Source organism: Glossina fuscipes, unplaced genomic scaffold (assembly GCF_014805625.2).
Source record: "Glossina fuscipes isolate IAEA_lab_2018 unplaced genomic scaffold, Yale_Gfus_2 2, whole genome shotgun sequence".
Classification (NCBI taxonomy): domain Eukaryota; kingdom Metazoa; phylum Arthropoda; class Insecta; order Diptera; family Glossinidae; genus Glossina; species Glossina fuscipes.
Window position 1 is genome coordinate 3,612,558 of NW_023998416.1, and position 27,448 is coordinate 3,640,005.

The 27,448-nt window shown below is 33.1% G+C and overlaps 4 protein-coding genes across 8 annotated transcripts in view; 2 read left to right on the top strand and 2 right to left on the bottom strand.

The window, feature by feature from the left end:
* Positions 1-5,215, top strand: part of LOC119633104 — a 30,883-nt gene extending 25,668 nt beyond the window's left edge. For all 3 annotated transcript variants that reach the window (XM_038026345.1, XM_038026346.1, XM_038026347.1), the window contains 5 exons: positions 1,804-2,251; positions 2,317-2,412; positions 3,096-3,505; positions 3,575-3,991; positions 4,071-5,215. In XM_038026345.1, coding sequence (XP_037882273.1) covers positions 1,826-2,251; positions 2,317-2,412; positions 3,096-3,505; positions 3,575-3,991; positions 4,071-4,386 — 1,665 coding nt within the window. In that variant the 5' untranslated portion in view covers positions 1,804-1,825 and the 3' untranslated portion in view covers positions 4,387-5,215. The remainder of the gene's footprint in view (positions 1-1,803; positions 2,252-2,316; positions 2,413-3,095; positions 3,506-3,574; positions 3,992-4,070) is intronic.
* Positions 5,216-8,332: 3,117 nt separating this feature from the next.
* On the bottom strand, positions 8,333-8,914 carry LOC119632825 (microtubule-associated protein RP/EB family member 1-like). The gene has a single exon (XM_038025942.1). It carries the CDS (start codon positions 8,912-8,914, stop codon positions 8,333-8,335), a length of 582 nt encoding a protein of 193 aa, XP_037881870.1.
* Positions 8,915-10,580: 1,666 nt separating this feature from the next.
* Positions 10,581-24,814, bottom strand: LOC119634229 (interferon-related developmental regulator 2). Of its 3 annotated transcripts, XR_005246941.1 has the most exons (7): positions 24,550-24,814; positions 24,319-24,476; positions 15,077-15,773; positions 14,774-15,017; positions 11,690-11,911; positions 11,471-11,624; positions 10,581-11,384 (listed from the first exon to the last, which is right to left on the bottom strand). XR_005246941.1 is itself a non-coding variant. In XM_038028267.1 (6 exons), exons 2-6 carry the CDS (start codon positions 24,347-24,349, stop codon positions 11,541-11,543), a joined length of 1,278 nt encoding a protein of 425 aa, XP_037884195.1. In that variant the 5' UTR covers positions 24,350-24,476; positions 24,673-24,814; the 3' UTR covers positions 10,581-11,540. The 3 variants fall into 3 exon arrangements, 2 of the variants coding, with proteins under 2 accessions (XP_037884195.1, XP_037884194.1); XM_038028267.1 differs by having other exon boundaries at positions 10,581-11,624; positions 24,673-24,814; XM_038028266.1 differs by having other exon boundaries at positions 10,581-11,624.
* Positions 13,537-14,765, top strand: LOC119634232. The gene has a single exon (XM_038028273.1). It carries the CDS (start codon positions 13,789-13,791, stop codon positions 14,632-14,634), a length of 846 nt encoding a protein of 281 aa, XP_037884201.1. The 5' UTR covers positions 13,537-13,788; the 3' UTR covers positions 14,635-14,765.
* Positions 24,815-27,448: the final 2,634 nt, after the last annotated feature.

The following is a 27,448-nucleotide window of genomic DNA, read 5'->3' on the forward strand; positions in this document are numbered from 1 at the left end:
TACAGGGTGTCAAAGGTTCACCCGAAGGTGTCTTACATAAGCATTTTATAGCTCCGTGAGTGTATCGCTTAAGTAAACATACACAAACAAACTATTATTAGAAAATTCTAAACGATAAGAATTGAAATTAGGTTGAGGTTTAAAAATGCAACAGCTCGCACCACAAGCTCCCATACATAATAAATAAACGAGTGAAACAATTTTCAAAATATTTGAAAATACATTCGTACATAAGAACTGTAGATATATGTATGAAATTTATCTTTCATGTTTATTATGAAAAGATTTGTATAAGAAATTGTAAGGCCGGCCTAGAATTGGCAACAAGTAGAAAAGTTTTATTTATCTTGAAGCGAAACGACTCACGAACAAATGTATAGAGAAAAATTACATATTTTTTATTTTTTTTTTATTTTTTCTATTCTATAATCATGAGCGTTTCCATTGAGTCGATCGTGTATATTTTCGATCCTGATAAGTGTGCTTATAACAGAATAGAAATAATGGGTTTTTTTTCCATCCCGTTTTCAAACGTCATATATCGGAATGCTTGCAAAAGAAATGACAAATGCATTATATCCCCTTTTGATACGTGTACGTAATAGATCAAGTAGCGAGTATCAATGCTTCGCCTCGACGTGAATGCACTTTTTATTTATTTATTCTATTGTTGTTTGCTAGTTGCCTTGATTTGCACGTCTGTGAAGTGCACACAGCCTTATGCATAGAAGATAGGCTGTTGTTTTTCATATGTGTTTGTCATTTTAATTTACAATCAATCATTTTGTACTGCATTTGATAGCGCAAGGGGTGTTAACGCGACCAGTATTACCCAAACTGGTGTTTTGTTAATATTATAGTAACACTGATAATGATTGAATGGATTTGCGGCAAAGCTCTTTTTCGACATTTGAATTTTTTTAAATTGCGGGCACAAAATTTTCGGTATTTCATCTCTGCCGGATGCATTTTTGATTCCTTTTCTTAACTTCTTATTTATTGCGACATCAATTATTTCAGCAACAGGTGGACGCGCGTAGGATAAAGTCGTCAATCAAAGTGTTAACCATAATACATACGTCATAAGAGCATGTCGGGACATAAACACCACAGAAGCACACATGTCTGTCTCGAAAGCTACTAATCTAGGTCTAACAACTAGTTCTATTGCCAATATTCTCAGCTTATGCATGTTGTTAAGTGTTTCTTAACTCAATTCAGGTTTGAAACAAATTCTATAAAAAAAAAAAAAAAAAACGCGCAAATTTTTAAAAATTTTTTTTAATAATAGCATCAATTATGTTTTTGAAATTTGAGAAGAACAAAAACACTACGGATTTATCGCTAAGATGGCACAGGTTGCTTATTGACTTGTTACTCAACCAACGATAGAAAATGCTTTCCTTTCGTTGGACGTTGTGATGCTGGATAAAATAAAATTTCTAAAAAGAAAATATTTTCGCATGTCTATTTAAATTGGGAAAGCCTTCTGCATTATATGATGCTATAAACGCACATATATATTCACTTAATATATAAGAATGTGTGCGTATAGATTTTATATATATATATATATATATATATATATTATTATATTATGTTTTTATTTAATGTCAGTTGTTGTTTTCTTGTTGTTTGTTTAGTTAGTTTCGCATGTTCAAGAACGCTTAATGCTGCTTAATTTAACTAAAAAAGGGGTCAAACCAGCTCGTTTAGTATCGAATTCCCTTTATTAGTATAAAAAAAATAAAAAATCATTTAATTAGTGCCGCAATCAAAGCATTCTTTCTTTGTTTCTTTCAGATAATTATTCCGTTATTATAGAATGTTACCGACTCTTCATAGCTTAATGAGGTGCTCCTCAAGCGTTTTACAACCGGCTAGCACAACCGGTAGCATTAGGTTGGCCGCATCACCATTCGATGGTAATCATGGCACCGACCTGGATGATCTCAATACGGCGACATGTTCAGGCCGTGGCGATTGCCTCAATGGTACCTGCTTGTGTGAAATACGCTACGCAGGCGACGAATGTAGTGGTTTCAATTTACCCTACTATGCGGGCATATCGAGCGTATTCTATTTTGTAGCCTTAATATCGGTAATACAATTGTTCATTTGCATAGTGGCCGAATATCAGAGACTTAAGCAGCCCTCGGTCTTACGAGCTTGCCGAGTGACTACACAAAAATTATTATATTTTATGGTATTTGTGGCGTCTTCCCTAAGAGGTGCCTATTTTACAACACCGGTAAGTCAATTAACTTGAAATTTTTAATTATTCGAGAAAGTAATAAATCTTTCTTCCAAGTATAGCTGGACTTACAACCTCAATGGGCAGTTACTTTAATGTCAGCTTATTATCCTTTATTAATGACTTGCGCCTCTTTAATTGTTTGTATGTGGGCTGAGGTAAGTTAATATGAAAGCACACTCATCATAAGTGCATAAGAGCCAAGTACATATGATTATTCTTCGTGAACGCGGACCCGGTATTTTTAGTACATGTGCACTTGAAATTTTAACTCAATCGTAATCAATTGAGTGAAAATGTGAAAAGCATGAAGCATGTTTATTTTAGTATTTACCGTGCCGCTCTTCCCCGATCAATATTTTTGTTAGCATTGCACTCAAGCAAAGACGATAATTAATTTTACAGTAAACTTATAAATGAAATACCAAATGATTTTAATGACTGTTGTTTTTTGCCACCGTTTCGTGTTGAAAAGAAAAAAAAAAAGTAAACAAATTCCCACCTATTTTACCAGTGGTTATCATCGTTCAAGCTCCACAGCTGTTTTTATATATATATATATATATATATATATGTTTTTTTATTGTAGTTTTTTCTATTTCGTTTGAACCAAACGTATTTAGTCCGCTAATCGGTGTGAAATGAGTCGAACCGTCCAAAAAGAGGAACACGAATTTTGATTGATCAACCGCAAGATCTAGTGAAGTTGAACTAAACGGCTTTTATTTTTTATTTTATTTTATTTTTTTTTTTTTGTAGGTTAAACGAATTTCGTGAAAAAACCTAAGCAGTTATATAATATTTATTATTAATGCATTAAATTTCATTGTTTTACATGCAGATCTTTCATTTACGTGACATACGCTGGGAGAAGTCACAATTTTTGTCAAAAAGTTTTCTTGGATTCGTTGCCTTCAATTTTCTCTTGTACAGCCTATTCGGTGTGGAAGTCTTCTCAGCCATAATTAATGCCAATCGTCAAAGTTATGCTCACATTTTCAATGGCTGCTATGCTGTTCTCTTACTGGTGGTCGTAGTTTTCTTCTTAATATATGGTGTCGAAGTATATTTTAAGCTGCGCGGCGGTTTCGTTTACGATCAGACTGGGAAAATTTTAGGTCCCAGTGAAGCTATAGTAAATGTCTCACAATTGCATCAATCACGTTTGGGCTTGTTATCGCAAGCGATTATGCTGATAGTGATTGTGGGCTTTCTTACGTCAGAAACATTGGCCGATTTCTGGAAAACGAAGTAAGAAAATTTTTTTTATTTTCTATTTCTAAATAAAATGCATGGGAAATTTGTATTTTTTATTTTTAGAGTTCCCGTCTATTCGCGGAATTGGCATGACATTGTCTTCCGGATTGTGGAGATTGGCGTGGCACTTTGGTTTCCTTGCTGTTTATGGAATTCGATGGCCCCCGAACAGCTATGGATATTAAATCCCCGAAAGCTTATATCTCGTCAAATAGATCCCTCCATACCAACGACGTCGGCCGAGACGAAAACGCTATCGCCTGAAGAGGGTCAATCATTTCTGGCGAAGAAAGACTGTTGGATATGTTACGATAATGACAAGCTCGAACCTCTAATACAGCCGTGCCGCTGCACCGGCGATGTTAGTTCCGTGCATCACGAATGTCTCAAACGTTGGCTAGTTGAAAGTTGTAACAACACTGAAGCTCATCTATCATGTAAAGTATGCGGTTTCCCCTACGAAGTGGAGAAAACGAAAAAGTTAGTAATTTTCTTTCAATGCGAGTAATTTCACTTCCACTTAATCTTTATGCTAATATTAAATGTTTTCATTTAATAGACTCGATTGGGAGAAGGGTTTCACTATACAACATTGGCTCAAAACTGTGATTTTAATAACATTGATGTGCGTATCTGGTGCTAGTGCCTGGGTGGTGATTCAGTTCTATGTAGATCCATTAATACGTGTATTGACGGTAGGAATAGCAGTGCTAATAGGTTATGTATGCATAAAATGCTTAGGTGAGAACACAGTGGTCGCCTATCAACGTGCCAAAGTAAGCAGCATTAACATTGTCACAAAGTCTGAAATGGAAAAGCTACATACCATCTGTGAAGATGTTAGCTCAGCTGATTCTGGAAATTGCTCATCTTAAAATCCAAAATCTAGGCTCCATTAATAATTTTATTATGTTTGAACAAAAATTTTTGCAATATTAACTTCCTTACCCATCCTCTAACCATACTTATTCTTCTCATTATTATGTTTAATTATATTAAAATATAATTTTCAGAAAGTTAAGCACATTTTAAAAACGAAAAGTAATAAGATAAGCGTAGAAAAACGATTGAAGAAAAATGTTCAATTTAAAAATCATTGCGAGTAAGACAAATAATATATAATATGTAATAATAGTCATATATGATGGGTGCAGTTTATCAATCTAAGAGGCTGAGAGTGTCGCGCTACATATAGGGATAGCGAATAATCGATTGCAAAGGGATTTATGCACGATCGATCGCGCCGCCTTTTAGAAGATTTCAACGTTCTCATCATGAGTTGATGTCCAATGCAATTAACCTTAAATCAAACACTTCGATCGTGCAAACAAGAGATACTTGACACTTCTGCTATATGCTAATAAGCAAACTAGAAATTGTTTAATGAACTCTTCTAACGATACTCGTTATAAAAACGCTTGTGCTTATGGATGGCTACTTAATGTCTCATGCTATCCCTATTTGTTAGTTTTAATATAAACCTTATGTTTGTTTCCCTTTATAACCGAGTAGAGATTATAAGAAGTATAAAAAATATAATTGATTTCTGTACAATCAGAAATCATGAACGCAGCTTTCAAATTGCAAAAGCAACAAAACCCATTTACTATAATTAACCAGTGTAACATTATATTTTACATTGTAATTGACAAACGCATCACACATAACACATTCAATATTAATTATTTATATACATTTTTTTTTATATTCTACAAATAACAAAAAAAAAAAAAAGAAAAAAAGCGAAAAAACGAAAAAGACAAAAAGAAATATCACTCATAGTTTTAAAATTTACAAACTTACATATACATGTAAATAAAAATATTTTCAATATAATTTAATGCTAAGCTAAGTAACTGATTAGGCCTCTGCTTATATAATTCAACAAGATCTTAATAATGTAAGCTTTAGAGATTTTTTTTTTCACATAACATTAATAATGTAAGTTTTAACGTTTGTTTGTTTTTTTTCTTTCTTTTCTCATAATATAATCATAATCTATAGTAAGTAATGAGTAAGTAATGAAAATGATTTATTATTAGAGAAATGATGCGAAAAAAAAAATCAATTCAATTAGTAGTGTATAAAAAATTCCATAATTTATATTATTATACAAATATAATTGACGATAAATTATTTTAAAAAATATCTTAAACAAATTGTTTCTCTTATTCAGATTATACATGATATATAAATTATAAAGTATCGCCAGGATTCGCAGGGCAGTTATGCAAAATATTAATAGGGTAATAAATAAACTTTGCCTGGAGAATCATCTTCATCTTCTTCTTCTTCCTCGTTTGCGATTGATTACTCCTCTCAGTACAACCTAATATCTTCTTTATAGGCCAATTGAGTTCAAATGTTGTCTAAACTTCACTTTTTTTTTAAATTTTCTATAGGATTTTTGCATTCTATAGCGTGACCGCATATAATTTCATATATATGTTCACTTGAAGTGTGAAACTCATCGAATTGCGTTTCCCAGGAACTTAATTAAAGAACAAATGCGAAGAATGTTCGTTAAACGTCCTTACTCTTCAGTAGCAGTGTTTACCCCGACTCCGACTTCGAATCTGCTTCACATTTTTAATAAAGTCCCAGCGTACTTCTAAAACGTACGATTTCCAGAAAACTAGGTGTCCTTCAATTGTCGGTCTGTTCAGTTCTGCTTTGTATTTGACAAAATCCGTTACCCGCTTGGGATATTTTTCCAAGGGTTCGAGATATTTATTCCCTATTAAAAACACATTTGGTAGACAATGACTCTACTAAGCGTTTCCGTTTGACATCAACTAGGCGACCGTACCTGCTGAGGAGGTATCTGGAGATATTAGCAATCAGAAAGAGAAATGGAAATTTACGACGAAAATCCAAGCTAACATTTAACAATTTTCTACCTTATGTGTGTTAAAGCAATATGGGATAATTTTTAGGGGATTGTGGAGGGGAGATTTCCTACACCGCTGCCGATTAGCAAATTTAGTCTATTGTTCTTTATAAATATAACATTTCCATTGTTATTCACCAACTATGAAATTTCGTAATTCGCTGATCCGTATAGTACGTACAGGGCTGTTCGCATTTTCTGGATTCGCTCCATAAGCTGCAATGGTATCTTCTTCGTTGAATTCGATGTTACGCAAGAACGGAATCGAGAAAGTGATCTAGGTCTAATATTATTGCGGGTCGGCTGCATTATTATGCTATTCACTTCGACGGTTAATTTGCTTAAATTTTCGCCAAACAACTCTTGAAATCTTACTAGACTTTGCAGAATTAGCCCTATTGACATTGTGTGGCTGAGCGGCCAATGTACGAATTAAACGCTTGTCATATATCGCCCGGTGGCTTTATCGATCCATTGATTTCCTTCGCATTTCAAACTTTTTTGCAGGTTCGTTAATGACCGTCCAGATCGGTGGTACGCTTGGATTTGGAAACGCAAAGAAAACTCGAACTTTTCTTTCTAGAACAACGATTTTTCAAAATTTTATATTATATTTTCGAGGTTTTATATGTTGGCGAAAAGCGGTTGTGAAAAAATACGCAAATTTTAGACTCCAACGCGGCCAAACTATTATAAGGAATTTTGGCTGTTCGTATATCCATCATCGAGCTAATAAGATATGCTAACAGCGATGTACCAATTTTCATCTAAATATCGCGAAAATTGCCAATATTCAGCTTGAATACAAGTAAATGAGATGGGCAGCCAAACTCAGATCGATTTAGAAGGTGAGTCCGAATCGATAGGGATAATAACATAATAAGTGAGTCTATCTCAAGTCATTCTAGGTATTGCGTACATCCGCCCAAAGTTAATGTACTCTTGTACCGCAAATGGTGTAGGGTATACATATTAAAAAGAAAAGGAATACCGCAGCCGGTATAGTTCCGAACTAGATGTGAATCCCTAAACCGAAGCAAATATGGGAAAATTTAGCAACCGATAGCAGCAAAGGTATCATATTAGATTGTCGCTAACAAAGTCGCTAACCCAAATAAAAGTTAATTTAGGGAAGACATTGGCAAGATGAGCATGGCAAGAAGATTTTATTGAATATTATTTAACACTAAACCTATCGACATTTCATGTATACCTATTTCTACCATGAACGGTCAAACGACCGCGTTAAAAAAACATATGTAAAGTAGATAGTAAACAAGTAGCAGAATATTCAATAGGTATTATTTTTTAGGTGGAAAGTCAGTGCTGGTAGCTCAACCAGTTAAATGCAATGTTAAGCATTTAGTGAGGAGCTCTAAGCCGTAGGACGTAGGTTATTACTGGTGACAATTCGAAGTTTTCTACCCTTAAAATTTATTGGAAGAAATTGATCTTTTAAACGCTGAACGCAAACACATATCGTGACTGTGCATCCATTGCACTTTTTTATCCAGTCTCATTTTCCGTGAGACTATATATTACATTGCACTTGTATGTCTTTGTCTGTTGGCGTTTATATGAATATTTCGATTCGTTTTTCTTAAAGGCTGCACTATCCCTTAGCATTTCAGACTTCATAAACCGATTTGCACCACAAAGAAACATGTCGAAAAAACGATGCAGTACGCATCTCGAGATGTCCTTGAGAATGTCGGCAGAAATCATTTTCTACTAAGGCTGACAAGCCAGACCAAAAATGAAACAAAAGCACTAATACCACTTTGCGAGTTAACTTTGCCAGTTTGGGAATAAGGAAAATGCCAGCGACACTTCTCAGAGCTTTTGACATGAAGAGAGAAGACTAAAAGTTCCCAAACGGCATTTTTAGGAATTTAGTTAAGGAATTGAATGAGTGGATCTTCTCAGATTGACTAATTCGCCGAGGTAGAAGAACGCGCTCTCTGTGCTTTCGTGATCGACTCTAATGCCATTGATGATGATACCGTTGATTGGGCTACTGAAGCAGTCGTCAATGATTCGAATTTTTGTTGAATGGCTGCAGCTGCAGCTGCAGAGAGTATTTTGTTTACATTTCTCTTTCCGTAACCCATCTGCGCACCGTCCCGAGCTGCACTCGCGTCATAATCCCTTCCATCGTAATTGGCATCAAAGAACTCCTTAAACCACTGCAGAAATTCGAAATTATGTTGAAAATCGCCCTTGATTAATTTATCAATTGGTATTATCTTGTCAGCCTTTACTTTTTCAAATGAAGCTTGTAAAATTTTAAAATTCTGATTATATTCATTCTCCGAATTCGTACAAAACTTGACGTGTGTCATGGGCACCGAAGAAGGAAATAGCATATCCATAAATTGACAATAAGCAGCTACTGTGCGAAGCTCTTCGATTTTGCCGAATTGCGCCTGCAAACGTTCATTAACCCAAGCCAACATATCGTGTACGGATAAATTTTCAGTTGTTGCATTCGTCGAATACACATTCGTAGCCATTCTTGATGATGATGATGATGATGAGATGAGTATATATATATAACTAATTGGCACTGGTCTTGTCGGCGTTGTATTAATTTTCGTTGATTCTTCAAAGCAAGATTGAAATCAAAATCAAGAACGGAAACAAAGAGAGCCAGATATTAGAAGAATAAATTTTTTTCACGTCAAAAATTTTTCAAATCATTTTCTTACTTTTTTTTTTCTAAATATATATAGATATATAGATATACATATATATATATTGAATTTCTTTAGCGAGTTTACCTTTCAATTTTTGTTGCTGCCTGTTTGCCGTTCAGCTTTTTATTTCCTTAGATCTGCAATTATTTTCAACGCTATGTTTCTATAAAATTTTGATTAAAATTAAAATGTTACGACGATGACAAAATCTTTTTCTGCAATCGATATGTAGTTTTTTCTAAAAGATATATTCTACAGTTTTTTTTTTTTTCTTTTTTTAAAATAAATTTTCAAAATTTGTTTCGATTATAATGACTTGTGTCCTGCTGCAAGACAAAAACAGCCAAACAATTGGCAACTAAGCAAGCGAGGAGAGAAAACACTTATCACAAATAAGTGCATCTCACCATTTGTGATTCGGATGAAAGGACATGACACTGTTATAGCGTAGTACAATAAGAAAATGAGAGTAATACACCTCGAGTAAGTCAAGATGCTGCGATAGGGCGCCTAAAGCGCGCATAATAAATAATCCAAGAAAGCATAGCACAGCTGTTTTATAAAAAAAAAAAATTCAATACTGAATATAAATTAAATGCATATTGTTGCCAATTGTCTACATTCCAGTTCTACTTAATTTTAACAAAAATCTTAGGGTGTTTATTTTCCAATCCAAGTTGACGACCCTGGACAGTAAATCATCATCATTGGCTGTTAAATAGTTGGAGTAGGGGATCAAGTTCAGTATGTTACTTGGAGAGATATTTCCTATTTGCGAGTTTATTAAAAAGAAGTAATTTGTCTAATTGAAAAAAAAAAAAAATGATTTCTTATCTGTTATCATATAAACTATCAGTGTTTGACGTTGCATTTAAAAATTTGATTGCATATGTAGCAGATTTTTGGGAAATGCTGTATATTTCCAAATTTCTACATTACGCGTTTATCGCATAAGTAATAATAAGCGCGAATTTCTCTCTTTTGGCTTATTTTGCTTTGTTTTTTAAGATATCTAGGCGACCACAAGGTAAGAATGTCGAGGATTTAGTCGCAGTCGATTTGAAAATGGAGATATTTCTGAAGATGAAATGACACATCATCTGTGTGGCATTTTTCCTTTACTTCCATGCAGAAATGTAAATGTAAACAAATAGAATTTCCAGGTTTGTGTTGCCTTACTATGCAACCAAAAATTTATTTTATTATATTTTGTTATTTTTTTTTAAATTGATTACACAAAAATAAAGTTTCTTGTATATCTTATTTTTTACATAAAAACAGCTAAATACAAGTTTATATAAAAATTACTGTCAGATACTTTTGTTAATTATAAGCAAATAATCTTATTTGTTTATACTAGAAAGTGAGTTCCATGTCGAGCGAATTGAATTGTTTAATGTGTAACCAATATTTGTTTAATAGAATTCTGTTCATTAACGAAAAATAATATATTGTTCCTAAATTGTTTTTTTTTCTTCCTTTCTTTTTTTTTTTTTTTTTTTTTGTTTTTTTGGATGAAACTTTTATATCAAATATTTACGCAGAATTTTATGCTTAGGTTTAGCAGTATAATGTATTATACAAAAAACATGTAGACTAGCAGTAAATCCTAAATAGTTTATTTACATGTATAACAGATATATGTGTATACATATATATGTAGTTATTAGAAAAGGATAGTGATTAAATTTATTTATTATTAGGCGAACTAATTTTTCTTTTTTCTTTTGTCTTTTTTTCCAATTCAATTGATTCTGGTAGCAGGGCCAATGCATACACACATATATTTATTTAACTATTAACGTTGTAGAGCCAAAGATTTCTTACAAAACAAGCGGTTATATTAAATTTAAAAACATATCGGGAGAAGTTGACATAAATGGTGTACGAAGCTAGCCCGCCGGCCTCTGGATAGGGTCTTCTTACACCTTATTATTTGTTTATTTTTTTATTTTTATTTATTTTTTTTTTTTGTTGTATTAAATTTCATTTAGAAAAAGTAAATATTAACTAGTTTTGGATATCATAATGTATGTTGTATGTATTTTCTAAAATATTTTTTAATTAATATATATACGTAGTGGAAAAATTGCAAACTAAATATAATAAAATTTAACTAAAAATTATATTAAAATATTAAAAGTTTGGCAACTTCTAATTAATTTGCATATCGATATATCTGGAACACACAATCGAAAGAAAATAGCAAAAATTTGGCTAACTGGCAGGTTTGAAAATGAGCGTTAATGAAAAATATAATGAAAGAGCGTTACAAACGTGATAGGGGCTGAAAAAAAAGTCTAATAAATTCTCTTCTCAAAACGATGTGTTGGAAAAAAAATTTCTTTTTTTTTTTTTTTGTTTGATATTTACGTGTTGGAATCGTAACTAAGTGAAACTAGTTGGAAGTGTTTTTCATCTTTTATAAATAAATTCATAGCTCTTAAGTTAAAACAGCTGAACGTTTATCGCGATTTTTACCACGTGATATGGTGCGTGCTTTGAAAGCAGCTGCGTTCAATAAATGCTAAAAAATTGAAAAAAAAAATTAATATGAAAATAACCAATAATGCAGTGCAATCTCCTACTTACTCTTTCTAACTTAGAAGCTTTGGCTTTAGCAGAGCCGTTCATGGTATTAACTTTAGAGCCCAAGCCGAAGATATCCCGTATGAAATCATTTTCTTGTAATTGATTGGTCATGCCAGGCCCCATAACAACGCATAAAGCCGAGTACTGATGATGTATGGCCCACGAATCCAATACCAGGCTTTCGCTACCAAAACGTATAGTTATTTCCGGTAAGATATCGTCCTGCGGATGAAAATAGTTAAACATAAAAATATTATTTAACACTTTTCTCTTGCTTGCTACAACAAAGAAGTATGTATGTATACATGATAAGTTCGCCAAATGTCCATTAATTCTAAGAATATTTGGTTTAAATAAAAACCAACCAGTTTTCAACTATCGTTTTTGCCAATTTTTATCCTTTTCTTTTCAATATTATCCACCTTGACTACATACATAAAATTTTCGAAATAATAAAAGATTTACGGAACTCTTTTTTATACTGTCTACATTTAGGTTTTGGGATCGTTTGTGGTGTCATTTTTCTGCTATTAATGACTTCAGTGTTTTCTATACAATGGCATTACGAACAACTCTTTGAACACTTTCCAAGATACGCCACACTTAGTTTCAGCTTTGAAAGGAAATTCTTCAAAAACAGATTTAGGTTATTTCCTCGCAATAGCATCGCTATTGTTTGCAAATTCTCGCGTATCTAACTAAAAGCGTCAGCTACACATACAAATACAAGAGATAGCAATTGAGAAATTATGATTGCTTTTTGATCGGAATACGTATTTTAGGAGGATGCTGTCAACCATGTATGTTCTACGTTAATTTCTTCCTTCCGATAATGCCATTACATATTTCCCTAACGCAATCCGAATTTCTTTACTAATGATAATATTATTACGAAAATGCGATTTTTGATGATTTGAGTTCTATGAAAATGAGTTAATCTTCCAAGAGACTAAATTTTAAAGAAGGGGAAAATTAAATACACATTCATGACGTCATGCAGCTGGCGGCTGGCGAAAAGTTTAACACAACAACAACTGACGGAAAACGCCGCAACGAATTTAGGTAATAGTAACTTGTATCAAGACCAGTTTCAAGGACAGTTGCGGAAAGCATATCAGCCGAGCCAGTCGTAAGCAAATCGCATACGAGTTGAAGAGTCGAAAGTCGAGTCAAGAGAATTGAATTACAATATTCGAACCGACAATCAAAAGCATTGTAAATATAAATTCTTATAAATAATTTATAAATAGATGTCTTAATTTTGTAAATAAAACCTACACTATATGCTAAAAATCACAATTCAGTGATACCAACTTAATTCTCAAAAGGAGTGGAATAAATAATGTAAAGATCGCGACAGACGGATTTACGTTACAATATGTTAAGTCAAATATCAGATAGATTCGCTGATAACTGCCATCATAGTTTTCATGCTGAGATTATGTAAAGAAACTTTCCAATTACATATAGCTTTTGCATTATATTAATATATAAATAATTTTACATGTAATTAAAACAAGTGAAAACATCATAGTGTATGATGGCCCACAATAAAATAAATACCGTAGACTGCCCTACACAGTTAAGTAAGTATATGAGAAATGGAAGCATTTTCAATAGCGCTTGTCGTTGGGCCAAAACACGTCAATCCATCAAATTCCATCAAAATATCGTCAAAATTGTGGCCAGTAGGTTCAGTACAAGAAAAGAGAGCAAAAAGACAAGCTTAGAGCGATCGGTATAATACAAGTTGAACCAAATCTCAAAACTTTTTGTACTTTTTGTTCCTTAAGTGGGGTAAAAGAAAGTAAAATTTTAAACAATAACAAATTTAACATACAAAAAAGAAATAATTTTGTTTTCAACGAAGAGACATTTGAAAATTTAATCATTATCATTATTTTCATAGAAAAAATTACAATGTCAATTACTTTAGTTTTGCATAAATTCTCGTTAAGTAGTATAAGGAACGAAAGCCATCAGACATTGTTTTATAAAAAATAAAAAAACGGGAAAAACTGAGATCTAAAAAAAAAAAAAAAAAAAAAAAAACCTTAAGAATCGTCGCAAAATTATAAGTACTCTATAACTAAACTAAAATGCTCGTAACTACTTATCAACATGACTACATTCCCCCATATACCAAACGGTATGAATTTCTTCGAACGAAGCAAGCTGCGAAAAGTGCTGAACCGGAAAAAGAAGTATGTGAATGTGTTGAAGAAACTAAAGTTGACACTCCCAAGGCAGTGGAAAAACAATGCGCGATGGAATGGACGGGCGTGGCCCCAATGGGTCGGCTTGTCGATCCGCGCATTTTACCTACTAAATTATCACCCGAACAATTAGATGCCATGGCTGGTGAAGCGCAAGCAGATTGTTTTAAAGAGCAACCAAATCGATTTTTGAAAATCCTACGAACTGCCTATCCTGATCTCTATGAACGATTGAAGCAGATGCCCAAGGACGAACTAAACAGGCGTTTAGAACGTGAACGCATGTACACTACGTATCAAATTGATTTTTGCGATATGAGCGAATATCCCGAAGGTATTTATAAATCGCTGAAAGATGAGGATGAAACCAAAAAATTGAATGCCAGCAAATTGCTGCAACGACAAGGACCCTGCGCTGAGTTCAGAACGAATGTTATGCAGGAATTGGATAAAGAAGGCGAAGCTGGCGTACTAAACCAAGATCCGTGCGAGAAGGCCTACAAACCATTTAAAATATCATTTGCAGACTCTGCACGATTCATTAGTTCGGGCAATAACTCGCATTGGCGTTCAAATATCTTTGCCAAGAGGGCAGACTTTTCCGAGTATATGGGCACAATCAATAAGATCGGATGCGTCATAATGCGCAATAATATACACAATCATCAAAAATGCTCTAACAAACACTGCCGTCATCAGCTAACTCATACGTGCGCGGATCTAAGATAAAAAAAATCTGTGGAAAATCTATTGTATTTAGTTTAACGAATGGCCTCCTTTTCGTAATTTCGATATCTAAATTTTAATTAACTATTTTGAGGAATAAATTTTTGAATATTTTGATCGAGAAATTGTTAATTCTGCTTACCTCTAAATATCGTAAAACGTCTCTAAAAGTAGCTCTTTGAGCTTTACGATCTCGCTTAGCACGATATTTATGAGAATCAGTAGCTAACTGTTTTACCATGTCTATTAAATCGATGAGATAGTCTTCCAAAAATTCTTCATCGTGGGACCGACCACATTCCAAAATCAAAGCCAGAGTCTCACCAGCGGCCATACGCACGTCCAAATGTGGTGATTGTAGCAAGCCCATAATTTTCTTAAATGACCTTGAAAAATGAAAAAAAATTTAAAAGTAAATGTTAGCAGAAAAGATGTTAGAACTTACGGTAGTACAGGTTGACCGCTTGTCATCCAAGCCACAAAATCACCTGGGGGTATCAGAGTTAGAAGCAAACCCCAAGCTGACAAAGCTTCTGCATGTAATGTGCTAGCTTCTGTGCTTACAGAAATTGGTACCTTATCATCGGCCTTCAAGTAGCTGCCACTGAAAATACTTTCAAAGCATTGCATAAGCGTGAGCAAATCGCCAATATCCTCGCCGCCAAAAAAGTTCAATAGACCCAAAGCGGTACAACATTTGGCTCTGGCGTCAAACGTTACTGACTTATCTTGCACCGTAGTTAACAAAAATTGATTAAGGGTCTTAGAAATTGTTTCATCGCCACCTAATTGCAGCACCAAGAGTGGAGCCAATCGAGCCCCCCAAGCTTGTTCGGCGCCCTTGCCACGACGTATACTCTTCTCAATGCAATCAATCAAGGTGACTTTGCGATCATCAACAAAATCGGGCATATAACGATGCATTAATATTTCGCATATACTTTGCAATGCCAATGTCCGTGTTTGAGCTGATTTCTCAGTTGCATTCTCCAAAGCTTGAATAAAACGCTCCTCATAACGTTCATTTGATGACAACTCATCACAATCATTTACCGAAGAAGGTGCATTGTCCGATGCGTACGAATAAACGGAAACATTATCGTTGTACGATTCGTCTTCCGAATTGGAGTCACCAAGACGACCTAAAAAAGTATAAAAAATATGACAATTTTTGCATTTATTTTTTAGGATAGAGAACAAAACATTATAGCTGGGCCGGATCGACCTTTAATTTCCCCACATCACTTTGAGTAAAACTTTTGCTATGCAAACGTTTGCATTCCGCAGGGACAGTCACTTATCCAAACCTTTGGCGGTTATTATGCCCTACATCAACTGGAATGCAGATGTATACAATAGAAGAAGGAGGACCGTTGAGGGGCTTGAGATGGCTTCTTTTTATTATATCCGAGTCACTTTCGAAATCGATTTAAACTTGTCCGTCTGTCCGTCCTGCTCAAGTCTTCACCCAACAGCTCACAATTTGGTAAGCCGCGGTGTTTTCGCCCAAGGGATTATAGGACATTTAATACTAGACCGTGGCCTATTATACTGCTTGCAAGAGATTATGAAAAACGTAATTGTTTTCATAGAGTTTGTGCAAATGGACAATATGTGTGGGGAATGGCCATAAAACGATCCGATCCTATCCGATTCATACTCGATTAAATTTTACGAAAATATCCCAAAAATGCACGCATACAGTTTGGACACACAACTACGAGCATACATTCAGACAGCAGAAAGACACAGTTAGAACCAGTTATGGATTGATTCAGAATCGATCGTCATAGTAAAAGATTGGCATATCTTTCTAGGTTTTAAATAAGGGCGGACAAACTTCCCACAACTTATCCCTTAGATGGTATGGTAAAGTAAAGTAAAAGCGCTATATTCGGGCAAGACTTACTATTTAATTCAATCCTACATGATTTCTTCGAATACAATTCAAGTCAATTATTTTCGTTATAAAATATGAAACCTATATCTTGTTGCCATGCAAAGGGTCCGATTATATGACAAGCAATCCGAAAACTGAAACGTGGAAGGTACAATGTACACTACATATCAAATTGATTTTTGCGATATGAGCGAATATATGACGAGCAGTCCGAAAACTGATCTAAACTTAGTACAATAAATTTACATGTCATGTCAATATTTTCAACCAATCATTCCATCCGTAGAGAGCTAAATATTAAAGGGTACTAACAAATAAATTGACGGATTCAAAAATGCTCTTATTCCGTGCAAAATCTTTTACAACATATAATATGCCAAAAAACAAATGTTTATTGACCTTTGTCAAGAAATATTGAAAATCTTGACTTTTTTCTTCATGCAACGACTTATGCACTAGAGAAGAAGAGGGTTATATGTCGAATACGAATAATAAGCAAGTGATCCGTTTTCGTTTACTCACTACTACTACTACTACTACTAACAACAACAAGAGGACAAAATAAATAGGAGATTTCAAAAGGTATATATATATATATATATATATATATATAAATGTATATATCTTCTCTCAACAGGAACAGCTTATATTGCGCAATTGTCATTGTATTTTTTTTTTCACAGTCATGTTTTTAAATTTTTTTTTAATCAACTGGCGAATATTTAGCATATATTAGTTTGCCGTTCCCTTTGCAAAACCTAATGTAATGATCATTAGAGGTGCAATAGATTACATATGCTATTAGCTAGCGTGAGTTTTAAGCCGATATGGTGGCGTCATCTGTTTGTTATGTGTCACCACTAATATGCTCATTTTCGCAAAAACCGTGGAATAGAAAGCTGCGACTATATATATATATATATATATATATGCTGCGTTGCTTATGTTTCGAGTTGATGACAACACAGTAAATTTGAAAATAATTTTTTTTCGTTCACAAACAAATCCACATTAGGTAAAACGTTATTATTTATGATCAAGAGAGCAAACGTTGCGCTGCTAAACTACGACGCAAAAAGAATTCTAATCGATAGACAGAGAATCCCAAGATGAATAAATTATTTTATATATAAAAAGTTTTGTAAATTGAATAAATTTTGAAACTTTTAAGCATTAATTCGACGGTGGTAGGCTTCGAAGATTTCTTTAAACGCCAAACTCCATTGCTACACTTGACTATAATCGAATGGTCATCTTTCTTCTCTTAAAATTTGCTCGCTCAAGCCTTAACAAGTAAATATGAGAAGTATATGACGTAGTATACAAAATATGTGGAGCGTAGGAAGAGTTATAGTTTTAGTAATCGATTTCACCGCCATCCGGTATTAGCACACATGTTCAATTTTCTAGAAAAATTTCGAAAAATTTTATTTGCTATGATTTTTCCTCTGCCACATGTGACAAGCAAATGAAATGGAATGTAGGCACGTCCAAGAAAAAAAAAATAAAGCTTTCACTGACTCCTATCGGTATTTGACACCTAACGAGAAAAAGAAAAAAAAGAGCAACGACGTTAGAGCACATTTGAAGAAGATCACGCTGGTGGCTTAAGCTATGGCTATGACCAACTAAACGGACTCAATCGATATTGTCAACTACTGGTCCCTCTGGCAATGCAACAGCAATTATTATTTCTTCTTTTCGCTGATGATATTCCAACCTGTTGGCAGTCCGATGAAAAAGTGCGAATCGCGTCTACCTAATCCTTGTTGGAGGAGATTCAAATACCAATGCGGTAAACTTCATTTTGATTGTAGTTATAATGAGCGCTCAGTCGTTAAAGTCATAAAACATCGTAAGCCTGCGACCACTTTCCTATCTATCTCTTACTCTTTGCTCCCTTCTTTCTGACCGCCACACCACCATGTTACACGATTAGGGGACATAACCTGAGTGAGAAGAAAAAAATTACTTGAGCTCGATGTTATTTGGTTGCCAATATCCTTTAAAGACGATCCTCTAATCATTAAAATGCCACTTGTTTCCCACTTCCATTGCTTTGCCCTCACCCGTTCAGCAATCTCAAAGATGAAGATTGAAGAGAAAAATACCAAAAACTGTTAAACCTATATTAAAGTTAAACGCTATTAACTTGGCTTACTGAAATACAAAAAAAGTTTTCTTACTTGGAATATGTGTCGTTTGTGTAATCTACACGATTTGTAATTAGATTTTTCTTTTTTTGTGTTCACTATATTTACAAACATAAAAAACATTTTGAACTTTTGAAGATGCAGTGCATTTTCTCAATCGATTCATTGTATACTCTATAATGGATTGCGCATACATTTGAACTAGTGAAGCAAATAAAGTTAATGTTATTCTATACAAGACAACTGGGAAAGCCCAGAAATACCAATGGTTTTTTATGAATGTATTTAAAATTTTTAAATACATACCATGCACCAACCAAACGGCCTTTGAAAGGCGAAATAGCATACAAGAAAAACCACAATTTTTAAAGCAAACGTAGCAAAGCAAAGCAACAGAAACAACAATCAATTCGAAATGCGAGAGAGAAGGAAAAAAAAAAAAAAAAAAAAAAAAAAAATTAAAACCCTCAAAATTTACAAAACCCAAAACAAAAAAAATAAAATAAAAAAAAAAAAAGAAAAAAAGAAAACATCATGAAATAACAGCAAAGCATGCACTAAACACATGAACATTGCTCGGGGCAACAACTGCTGCTACACAGCTGTTTCTCTTCATAATTTTTGCGAAACAAAAAATTGTTGTTGCTTTCTTTTTTACATTTCATTTATTTTAGGAGCACGAAAACGAGTTTCATTGGTGACTGCCGTTGTTTTGCTGATTTTACATTGTGCATTGAAAATGAAATAATAAAAAATCGACTTTTACTTTATTCAGATATACGTGCATGCACAGCATGCACAACATGCCCAACAACACAACATATACATGAACATTTAACGCGTTGTGATCGTGAAACTGCAGACTTGTTTTTGCCAAATATATAAAAGAGAAACATTGCGAAGATATGAGAGAAATTGAAAAAAAAAAAAACAAAAACAAAATAAACAAAAAAAGTCTCGTCGCTGTGAATACATTTTGTAGTAAAACTCATGTGCACTGGCAGATGTTTCTGTATGGCAGCATGCATACACATAATTACATTGCTAACGATACGGAAATCACCTTGTCCCCAATGACAATTGTAAACACTTGCAGAATGTTGTAAGAATAATGCCTGAATTAGCTAAAACAATGTATTGTTTTCACATTGCGTCAGCTGTTTTCTTTTCTAACCTCTAAAATATACATAGTATTAGATCGGACAAAGCATAAAAGAAACGCACGCTATTAACTTTTAATTTCTACAATTGTCCCCGATTGAGAATAAAAAAGAAACATAATTTACAAACAAATTGCACTTATCAACAACGCTATAACGAAATTCTACCATATGTTGTCGGCTAATAGCTTCCGCGTGTCTATCGAACAAGACTAAGAACTTTTCATGACAGTTGAAAGTTGACATTTGCCATGAAATTTCAATTTCTTCGTCTCGGAGATCTGATCTAACATGTTTGTGCAGCATATCAATTATATTCTGATAGTCTGCATATGAAAAATCGACTCGGAATAAGACGCAATAAGCACCAATGATGGATGCTTAGAACTGTACGGGTATATTTTCAAAATGACCAAATTGTGTTCATACGAAGCTCTTTTAATAAAACTGATGTTGATAGCGTTGTGCAAAAGAGTTGAAATAGATTATAAAGAAAAGTATATAAATATTATATATAAATATTATATAATAATGCTTGATCTCTTGTCTTTCGTTTCCGTCAGATCTGAAAAATTCTATGATTTCGGCAATTATGTTAAAAGGTAATACCGTAGATACCGTGAAAGATGAAAAACATAACTAATTTCACTCAACAATTTGCTTCTCTCCTTCTCTGAGTCAAGACATTTTTGATAATCTTTTGAAAATCGCCAGTTAATTTATTTTAGAAATAGGGGACAGCACGAAGAATCGTGCTTGATTGATTATATCTTATTTGCGAAGTCTCGATATTTCGGATTAATGTTTTCTTTTAACTTATTTCCTTCGTAAAGTCGTAATCTTTATATATTACAAATATATATATTTACTATATACATATATATATATATATATATATATATATACGTATTATAATTTTTTGTACACAACCTTTTAACATTTTAACGTTTGCAAATCTATCCCTGTCTCTGCTAGAGCAAACAACGGATAGATGCAAGAGAATGACTGAGAAAACCTTCACACAAGGGTAAAGTTGAAAATCCGTACATACGGAGGTAGGTGTTAACGATTCGACTTGGTCTAAGTAGGATACGTAATCTTATTTTCCTTTTTGATTATTTTATCTAATTTTATTTTTGAAGGTCAAACATAATTCATTCAAATTTTTATAAATAGAAACACATATGCAATATGTGCGTGTGTATGTTAATTATTAGATTGCAATGGGAAAGAAAAAGTAGGAAAATGTTATGGCAGGAAAAAATAAATAATTTGTTAAAGTGAGCGAACGAACCAAGAAAAAGATATAACTGTCACTAAATGTTTCAGAGATAGCTTTTAAAGACCTGCGATTAGTAGGAGTAACATTTTCTTTTCAATACGACCACTCTCTCAGGTCTTGTCCTCGGTAGGCGTGACTCGCAAATGGTCAGAAGTAACTAACGAGGAAAAAAGACATAGAGAGCGTCCGCAGTGGCAACTGCTGCATGTCCCTCCTTCCAATTGGTAAGTGTTATGCCTTTAACCACTAATTTGACGCACTATAGCTGCGACTCAGACTTCAACAATCGAGCAACAACTTGCTAGTCTCCGTTCGGCTATGCCGCCCAGTAAAACTTGCCGAATGTCAGATGCCTGTCACAATAGAAATAGAAGCAAAGTAAGAAGCCAAGCCAAATCTATAATTGATTCATCTCAAGAAACAGCAAATAGCTTAGAATAATTGTACTGAAGGTTTAGTAGTTTATGGGCAGATAAATATACAAATTTATATGTGGGACATCTAATTAGCTTTTGATGCAAATGACCTATAAACAAGAAAGTTATATTCGCCAGAATTTGAATCTCGTACACCCATCACTATACTTTTCGCTTTCTATTCCCCAAGTTCTTTTGTTTAATACCCATATCGCTGGTATTATTAAGAATTTTTTTTTTTTTTAGAATAAACCCATTTTTAGGTAGATAAGATATCTTCGTTTGAGGAATGTACAAAATTGTTTTAAACATTCCATCTTGTGTGCGTTATGATAAATAAACACAAAAAAACCTCAAAAAAGTGAAAAGAAAATAAAATTTAATCATTTGTAACTTTGTGCAGTCGGGGCCGATTTTTTCCATTTTCAAACGTAAAGACTAGAGTGCTTCACAAAATAAATGTGGAAAATTTGAGCTTTCTAACAGTAATAATTTTCAAGTAACCAGAAAAAATCCACAAATTTTTGTTTATAAAACCGGTGTTGCGCTCACTTTACGATCCGCTCTAAACTTCTTCTCTAATCAATTTGGCCAGCAAACATCGCACAGACGGACAGACATGACTTAATCACTTGAGAATTTCACGCTGATAACGAATATCCATAGTAAGTATAGAAATTATGTAGAGCTTTTCAACAAAGCTTTAATGTTACAATCACAATTTCAACAAGCTCTCGCCTCCAAGCGGGTAATCAAAAATATTTTATATCGATATTAAGGCTGATTAACGATATTGTATACTTCAGGTCATAACCTTAGCGAATTTCGCAATATTATAAGCATTTAAGGAATCTAATGCATCGCTTGATACGTACAAGTTTTCGAAACAATGTTTTGATTAATTTTTTTTTTTTTTTGAAATGATTGCGTCGATTGCAATTATAAAATTGTTGATTGTCAAGAATCACTTCAAAAATTTCCAATTTGCTGTCCAATCAATTCTGTTGAATATAAAAAAAAAATTGAACCTAAATTTTACCCTAAAAAATATACGACACATAAGAAGTGATTGTTATAAAGCGTTTTATTGCATTTTTACTTTCAAAAAGTAATCGTATTACGTCCCAAATATTCTACATACAGAAAAGTTATCTTGAAAAGCAATTTAGAGCGCGTGATCAAAGCAGCAGCAAGTAACACAAACAGGTGAGATACTTATATACCGCAACGAAAGATTTTCATTTCATTTGTATCAACCAGAGATTTATATAAAAGCACATACTATTCGTAAAAAAGATATATATATATATATTTTTTTTTACTAAAGCGTTATACCCTACACCAGTTGAGGCGGAAGTTTGCACACACGTATGCATTTGAGATGGGTCCACGCCTATATAATATACCGAGCGTTACAGAAATAGATTCTAAGCTTGTCTGTCTGTCCGTCCATCCGTCTGTCTAGTTTTCTTGCGGGCAAACGACAAGTCGCCATATTTGAAATATTTGAATCAAATATGGTACACTGCCGTGTGTTTTGGCCCAATGGCAAACGCTATTGAAAATGGTCCATTTTCTTGACCACTTTCCATATGACGCAAAGTCGTCATAATCGTCGTTGATAGGCGTCGACCGGTGTAGGGTATTTAATGTTTAGCTGTGCTCTTTTTACTTGTGTTTTTTAAGTAAGCAACTTAGAATTGAAGGAGAAAAGGTAGAATTTCAATCAATAGTCTCTAGCAAATTTGTAAAAGGGAAAAGGTTACGTAAGATTTTTGATTGCAAAATGTAAAATGGTCCATATAGCCAACCAATCGTTTAATTACCGTATGATGTCTCTTGTATTCTTGAATAAACCTTTATATGATATGCATAATATTAAGTTATTATTATTATTATATAAGTAACTTACTGTCACTGTCCTTTCAGCAAATCACTTTAGTAAAATTTATCGGTTAAAGTCAGTAATTTTTCTAAATTATTTAATATGGAATACCGTACTTTTCCCAATTTTTTACATCGAAAAATGTAATTATATTTTGGGTGCGTTCTACGGAACGAAGGCAGCATTAAAATATTTTTTTCAACAAAGCGTCTCTAAATTTGAGATACGTGAGGTCCGTCAACAAAGATGCCCTCCCAGAAGGAACGGCTCGTATACGGCGTATATTTCAAATCATTTTTACATGGTTTGTGCGCATTTTGTATAACTAAAAATTACTTTAACGTATTGCGCTCTGTTTATACAAGTCTTTTATGTATGTACAGGTCGATTTTTGAATTTGGTTCCATGATTTTCATCATCGGAAAATGTAAAATCAACATCAAAATAAAAGTTACTGTTTTAAGGACTCAAAGGCATAGGTATCAGCACAATCGATCCATTAAAATGGCCTTCATTGACAGTTAACAAAATGGATGGCATATTTTCGGACTACAAATACCGATTTTCTCCTATTTCAATTGTTAGATGTCTATCGCTCAAACATCTGACGTATAGACTGGATGCGCGTAATACTGACGTATTAATCTGGCGAAAATGAGTGATGTGTATTCTTCCCAATATCTAGCATGCAATTTCGCTACTAACGAGAAGGAAATATTTGCGCGCTTCCACTAATCACAAGTCTAATCTAATCAATGCGCTATAAACACATATAGTATAAATCAGCTAGAATTGCATAAAATAATTTTATATAGCAATTTCATCTAACGCTATAATTTAAGTAAATAAAAAAACATTGCTCGTGTTTATAGAGCTACATTTTTATCTTACCTTTGCCTCCTTTTTTATTACGACGTGGCATCTTTTTCAATTCTTTATGATTTTTAGTTTTGAGATATGATTTTGAAATTTTTGACAAATTCAAATCAACGCCTTCGAATTCAATTGTGATTTTTTTAAAGCAACAGATAGGATTAGTTTTATGCACCCTGCAATACAGAAAAAAAGAAAAATAGAATATATAGCGACCATATCATGAATTGGCGATTGTGGTTTTCTCACCACCCAAGTTTGTGCTTTGCGAACGTAAATAAATTTAGAAATGAGAAAGTAGCGAAAAATTCTTCTGCACGCTCACTCAACAGTGAAACTTTGAGACACGTTGAATGGCACACGCATACATACACGCAAACAAAGCGAAAGATGTCAGAATATAAAAGGACGATGACAGCAGAACACGAGGCTTTTTAACAAATATATATGGTCTGGTCTTATCCTTTTTTGTCAGAAATTTTCTATTTATTTTTTTTTTCTTAAATCACTTTTTATATTCTCTCTGAAAAAAATCTTTTTGATTTCAATTTTTGTTTTTCTTCCAAATAATTTTTCACTAACGCTCACTTTGTTTTATAGCACAATTTTTGTATTTAATTCACAGTTTTGCACAATTATCGATTTTTTCTTTTGAATCGGCTCCCAATTATATCAGAGTAGTTGAATTTTCTTAAATGAATATTTGCTTTTAATCAAGACGCAGCTATGCAAAAGTTTTGATTTTTCCAATTTTTATGAACTTTTGAGTTTTTACACTGTTGTTGTTGCGTTTTATGAATCACTTGAAATTTCCTCAGTATAAACGAGCAAAGTTGTAAATTGTTTAGTGCTTTTAAGAACGTTGTTTGATTATTTATAGATGTCTGGAATAAAAAGGCTTCTTCTTCATCAAATAATTTATTGTCGACTGTTGTTGTTGCAACAAATTTCATGTTTAATTGCAATTTTTAACAATTTCCAGTTGTGATTTTTATTCAATCGCTTCTGATCGAATGTATTACTTTATATGTGAATACAAAACACGTAACCAAACACGCTCGCTCACATGTATTGAATCACTACCAGAGAAGTTATATATTAGTAGTGGTATATATAATGAAGAAAAAAATGCACAAATACACCGCCACACGTATAGTTAAAAATCGATCTTTGTAACTGAAAGAAAAAACGAAAACGAACACAAATTGTTTGTTAGCAGCCTTTCAGCACAAGGTTATCTATAATAACGAATTGTGTTATTAACGCTGATTAACATTTATGAAATAGTTAATTTCTATTTCACTCTTTTTAGCACTGACGAAATTATGATTGAAAGATTTACACCTTGTTGTGAAAATTGAGAATTTCACGTTCTACATATATGACGCACGAAAAAACAAAATATCTTGTGTCATAAAGCCACCAAAGCCACACTTCGCGAATAAAATAATTCGTCGTTTAGCTAAATGACATTTGAAAAGTTTCTACTATACCGAATTATTAGTGTTGCCACACTGCTCACACTGCAGCAAATGCACTCATAATTAGTAGGGAGAACATTACGAACGAAACGGAAAAACAAAAAAAGTTTTTTGTAATAGTTTAAGTTACTTAAGTTTCGTAACTCCATAAATTATAAATCATAACCATTATAACTTACTTAACTAAGTTGTAAATAATAGCAAATTAGGCAATTGTAACATTTTATTGAATACAAAACATCCCTGCAATTATAATCAATCATTCCACGCAGGTGATCCATCTGATTCTAAAACATATAATTAAACAAACAAAATGCTTTCTTTTATTTTCGATTTAAAGCGAAAAATAATTTTTATTATTTATTTCATAGTATAAATTAAAAAACTTTACTCTTTTCTTTTTTGAAATGTTTGTAATATTTTTATTGCGGTCAAAGAAAACTGAAGTGAAAAAAGGCTTATTTCTTCTTCTTCTGTTATTCAGGAAATTAATACCGAAAATTATCTGGGATGTCTAAAAGTTTCCTACTATTATTGCACTGATATTGCTATCACTTTTATTATTAATGTTATATTTAGTTACTATTATATTGCATAATGGGAGTACTTTACATAGTAATAAAAAGTGTATGAAAAAAAAAAATTGTATTCTTAGAAATAGAACGTTATTCTCAGCAAAGTCAAATGGTCATTACATAAAAAATATTGCAATGGAGCAATTCATAAAATGGCATTTATTTATTTATATGATTACCGTATCTTGGATAATGTGGGAATAAATAGAAGAAGATAAGGCTGCCTATTTTGCTGAATTTAATTTTTTACATTTTACTTTTCTTGCATATGTTGGTAATGAATAAAAATATAACTTAAAAAAGCATATAAGATGTACGCACATTCATAATCAGAGTGAAAAATTGGCTTGGAGAGTCAAGTAAGAGTCTGCCTATGTGATATATCCAATGATAAGAAAATTCTCTTCTATCTAATTTATTTATGTACTTTAGAGAACGTAGATCATTTCATAAAATTACTTTCACCGAAAAATCTTCTGTAACAAAGAAGAGATTGCCCTTAATTATGGACTTACCATTGCAAAATGCATACACCAACCACCACAAATCAAAAATCAACTATTTTCAACTGTTCTTTGTTGTTTTGTCGCTCACTGCACTCTGAGATTTTCCCGGTGTGGCTATTTCAAATGTTTTTAATGAATTATTACGTGTTTAGATCTTGATTTCTAATATTTCCTTGTATTGTGTTAAATTTAAGCTAAGGAGATATGGAAAAGCGTGAGCTCATAGAATTTGAAAACAATTTTTTTACCTAGTGAACATTAGTTCGAATTGATCGTAAGATTTTTAACACAAAGTTAATATCATTTATTTTACATTTTGTCGGTTTTAGGTTTACAAAACCAAAACAAAAAATTAACATACATAATTATTTACGGCTAGTAAAATTCAGGCTTTAAACACATTATACAACTGCCAAAATCTAAGCAACAATAGTAACAATGATACAAAAGAGCTTGCTAACTTCATGAATTCGTTTCAATTTCATTCTTCTGTAAAATAACGGACCAACTTAACAAAAACCGTCGGCAAAACAAAAACTTAACATTATCTAACGGACCAACTCTGTAAAATAACATTATCTAACGG

Excerpts from the sequence above, each read along its gene's own strand:
- LOC119632825 (XM_038025942.1), bottom strand. The coding sequence starts at position 8,914 with ATGGCTACGAATGTGTATTCGACGAATGCAACAACTGAAAATTTATCC.
- LOC119634232 (XM_038028273.1), top strand. The coding sequence starts at position 13,789 with ATGCTCGTAACTACTTATCAACATGACTACATTCCCCCATATACCAAA.
- LOC119634229 (XM_038028267.1), bottom strand. The coding sequence starts at position 24,349 with ATGCCACGTCGTAATAAAAAAGGAGGCAAAG. Across the intron at positions 15,018-15,076 it reads AGCGGTCAACCTGTACTACC|GTCATTTAAGAAAATTATGG; the intron begins GTAAGTTCTAAC and ends TCATTTTTCAAG. Across the intron at positions 11,625-11,689 it reads AAGCTTCTAAGTTAGAAAGA|CATTTATTGAACGCAGCTGC; the intron begins GTAAGTAGGAGA and ends TCAATTTTTTAG.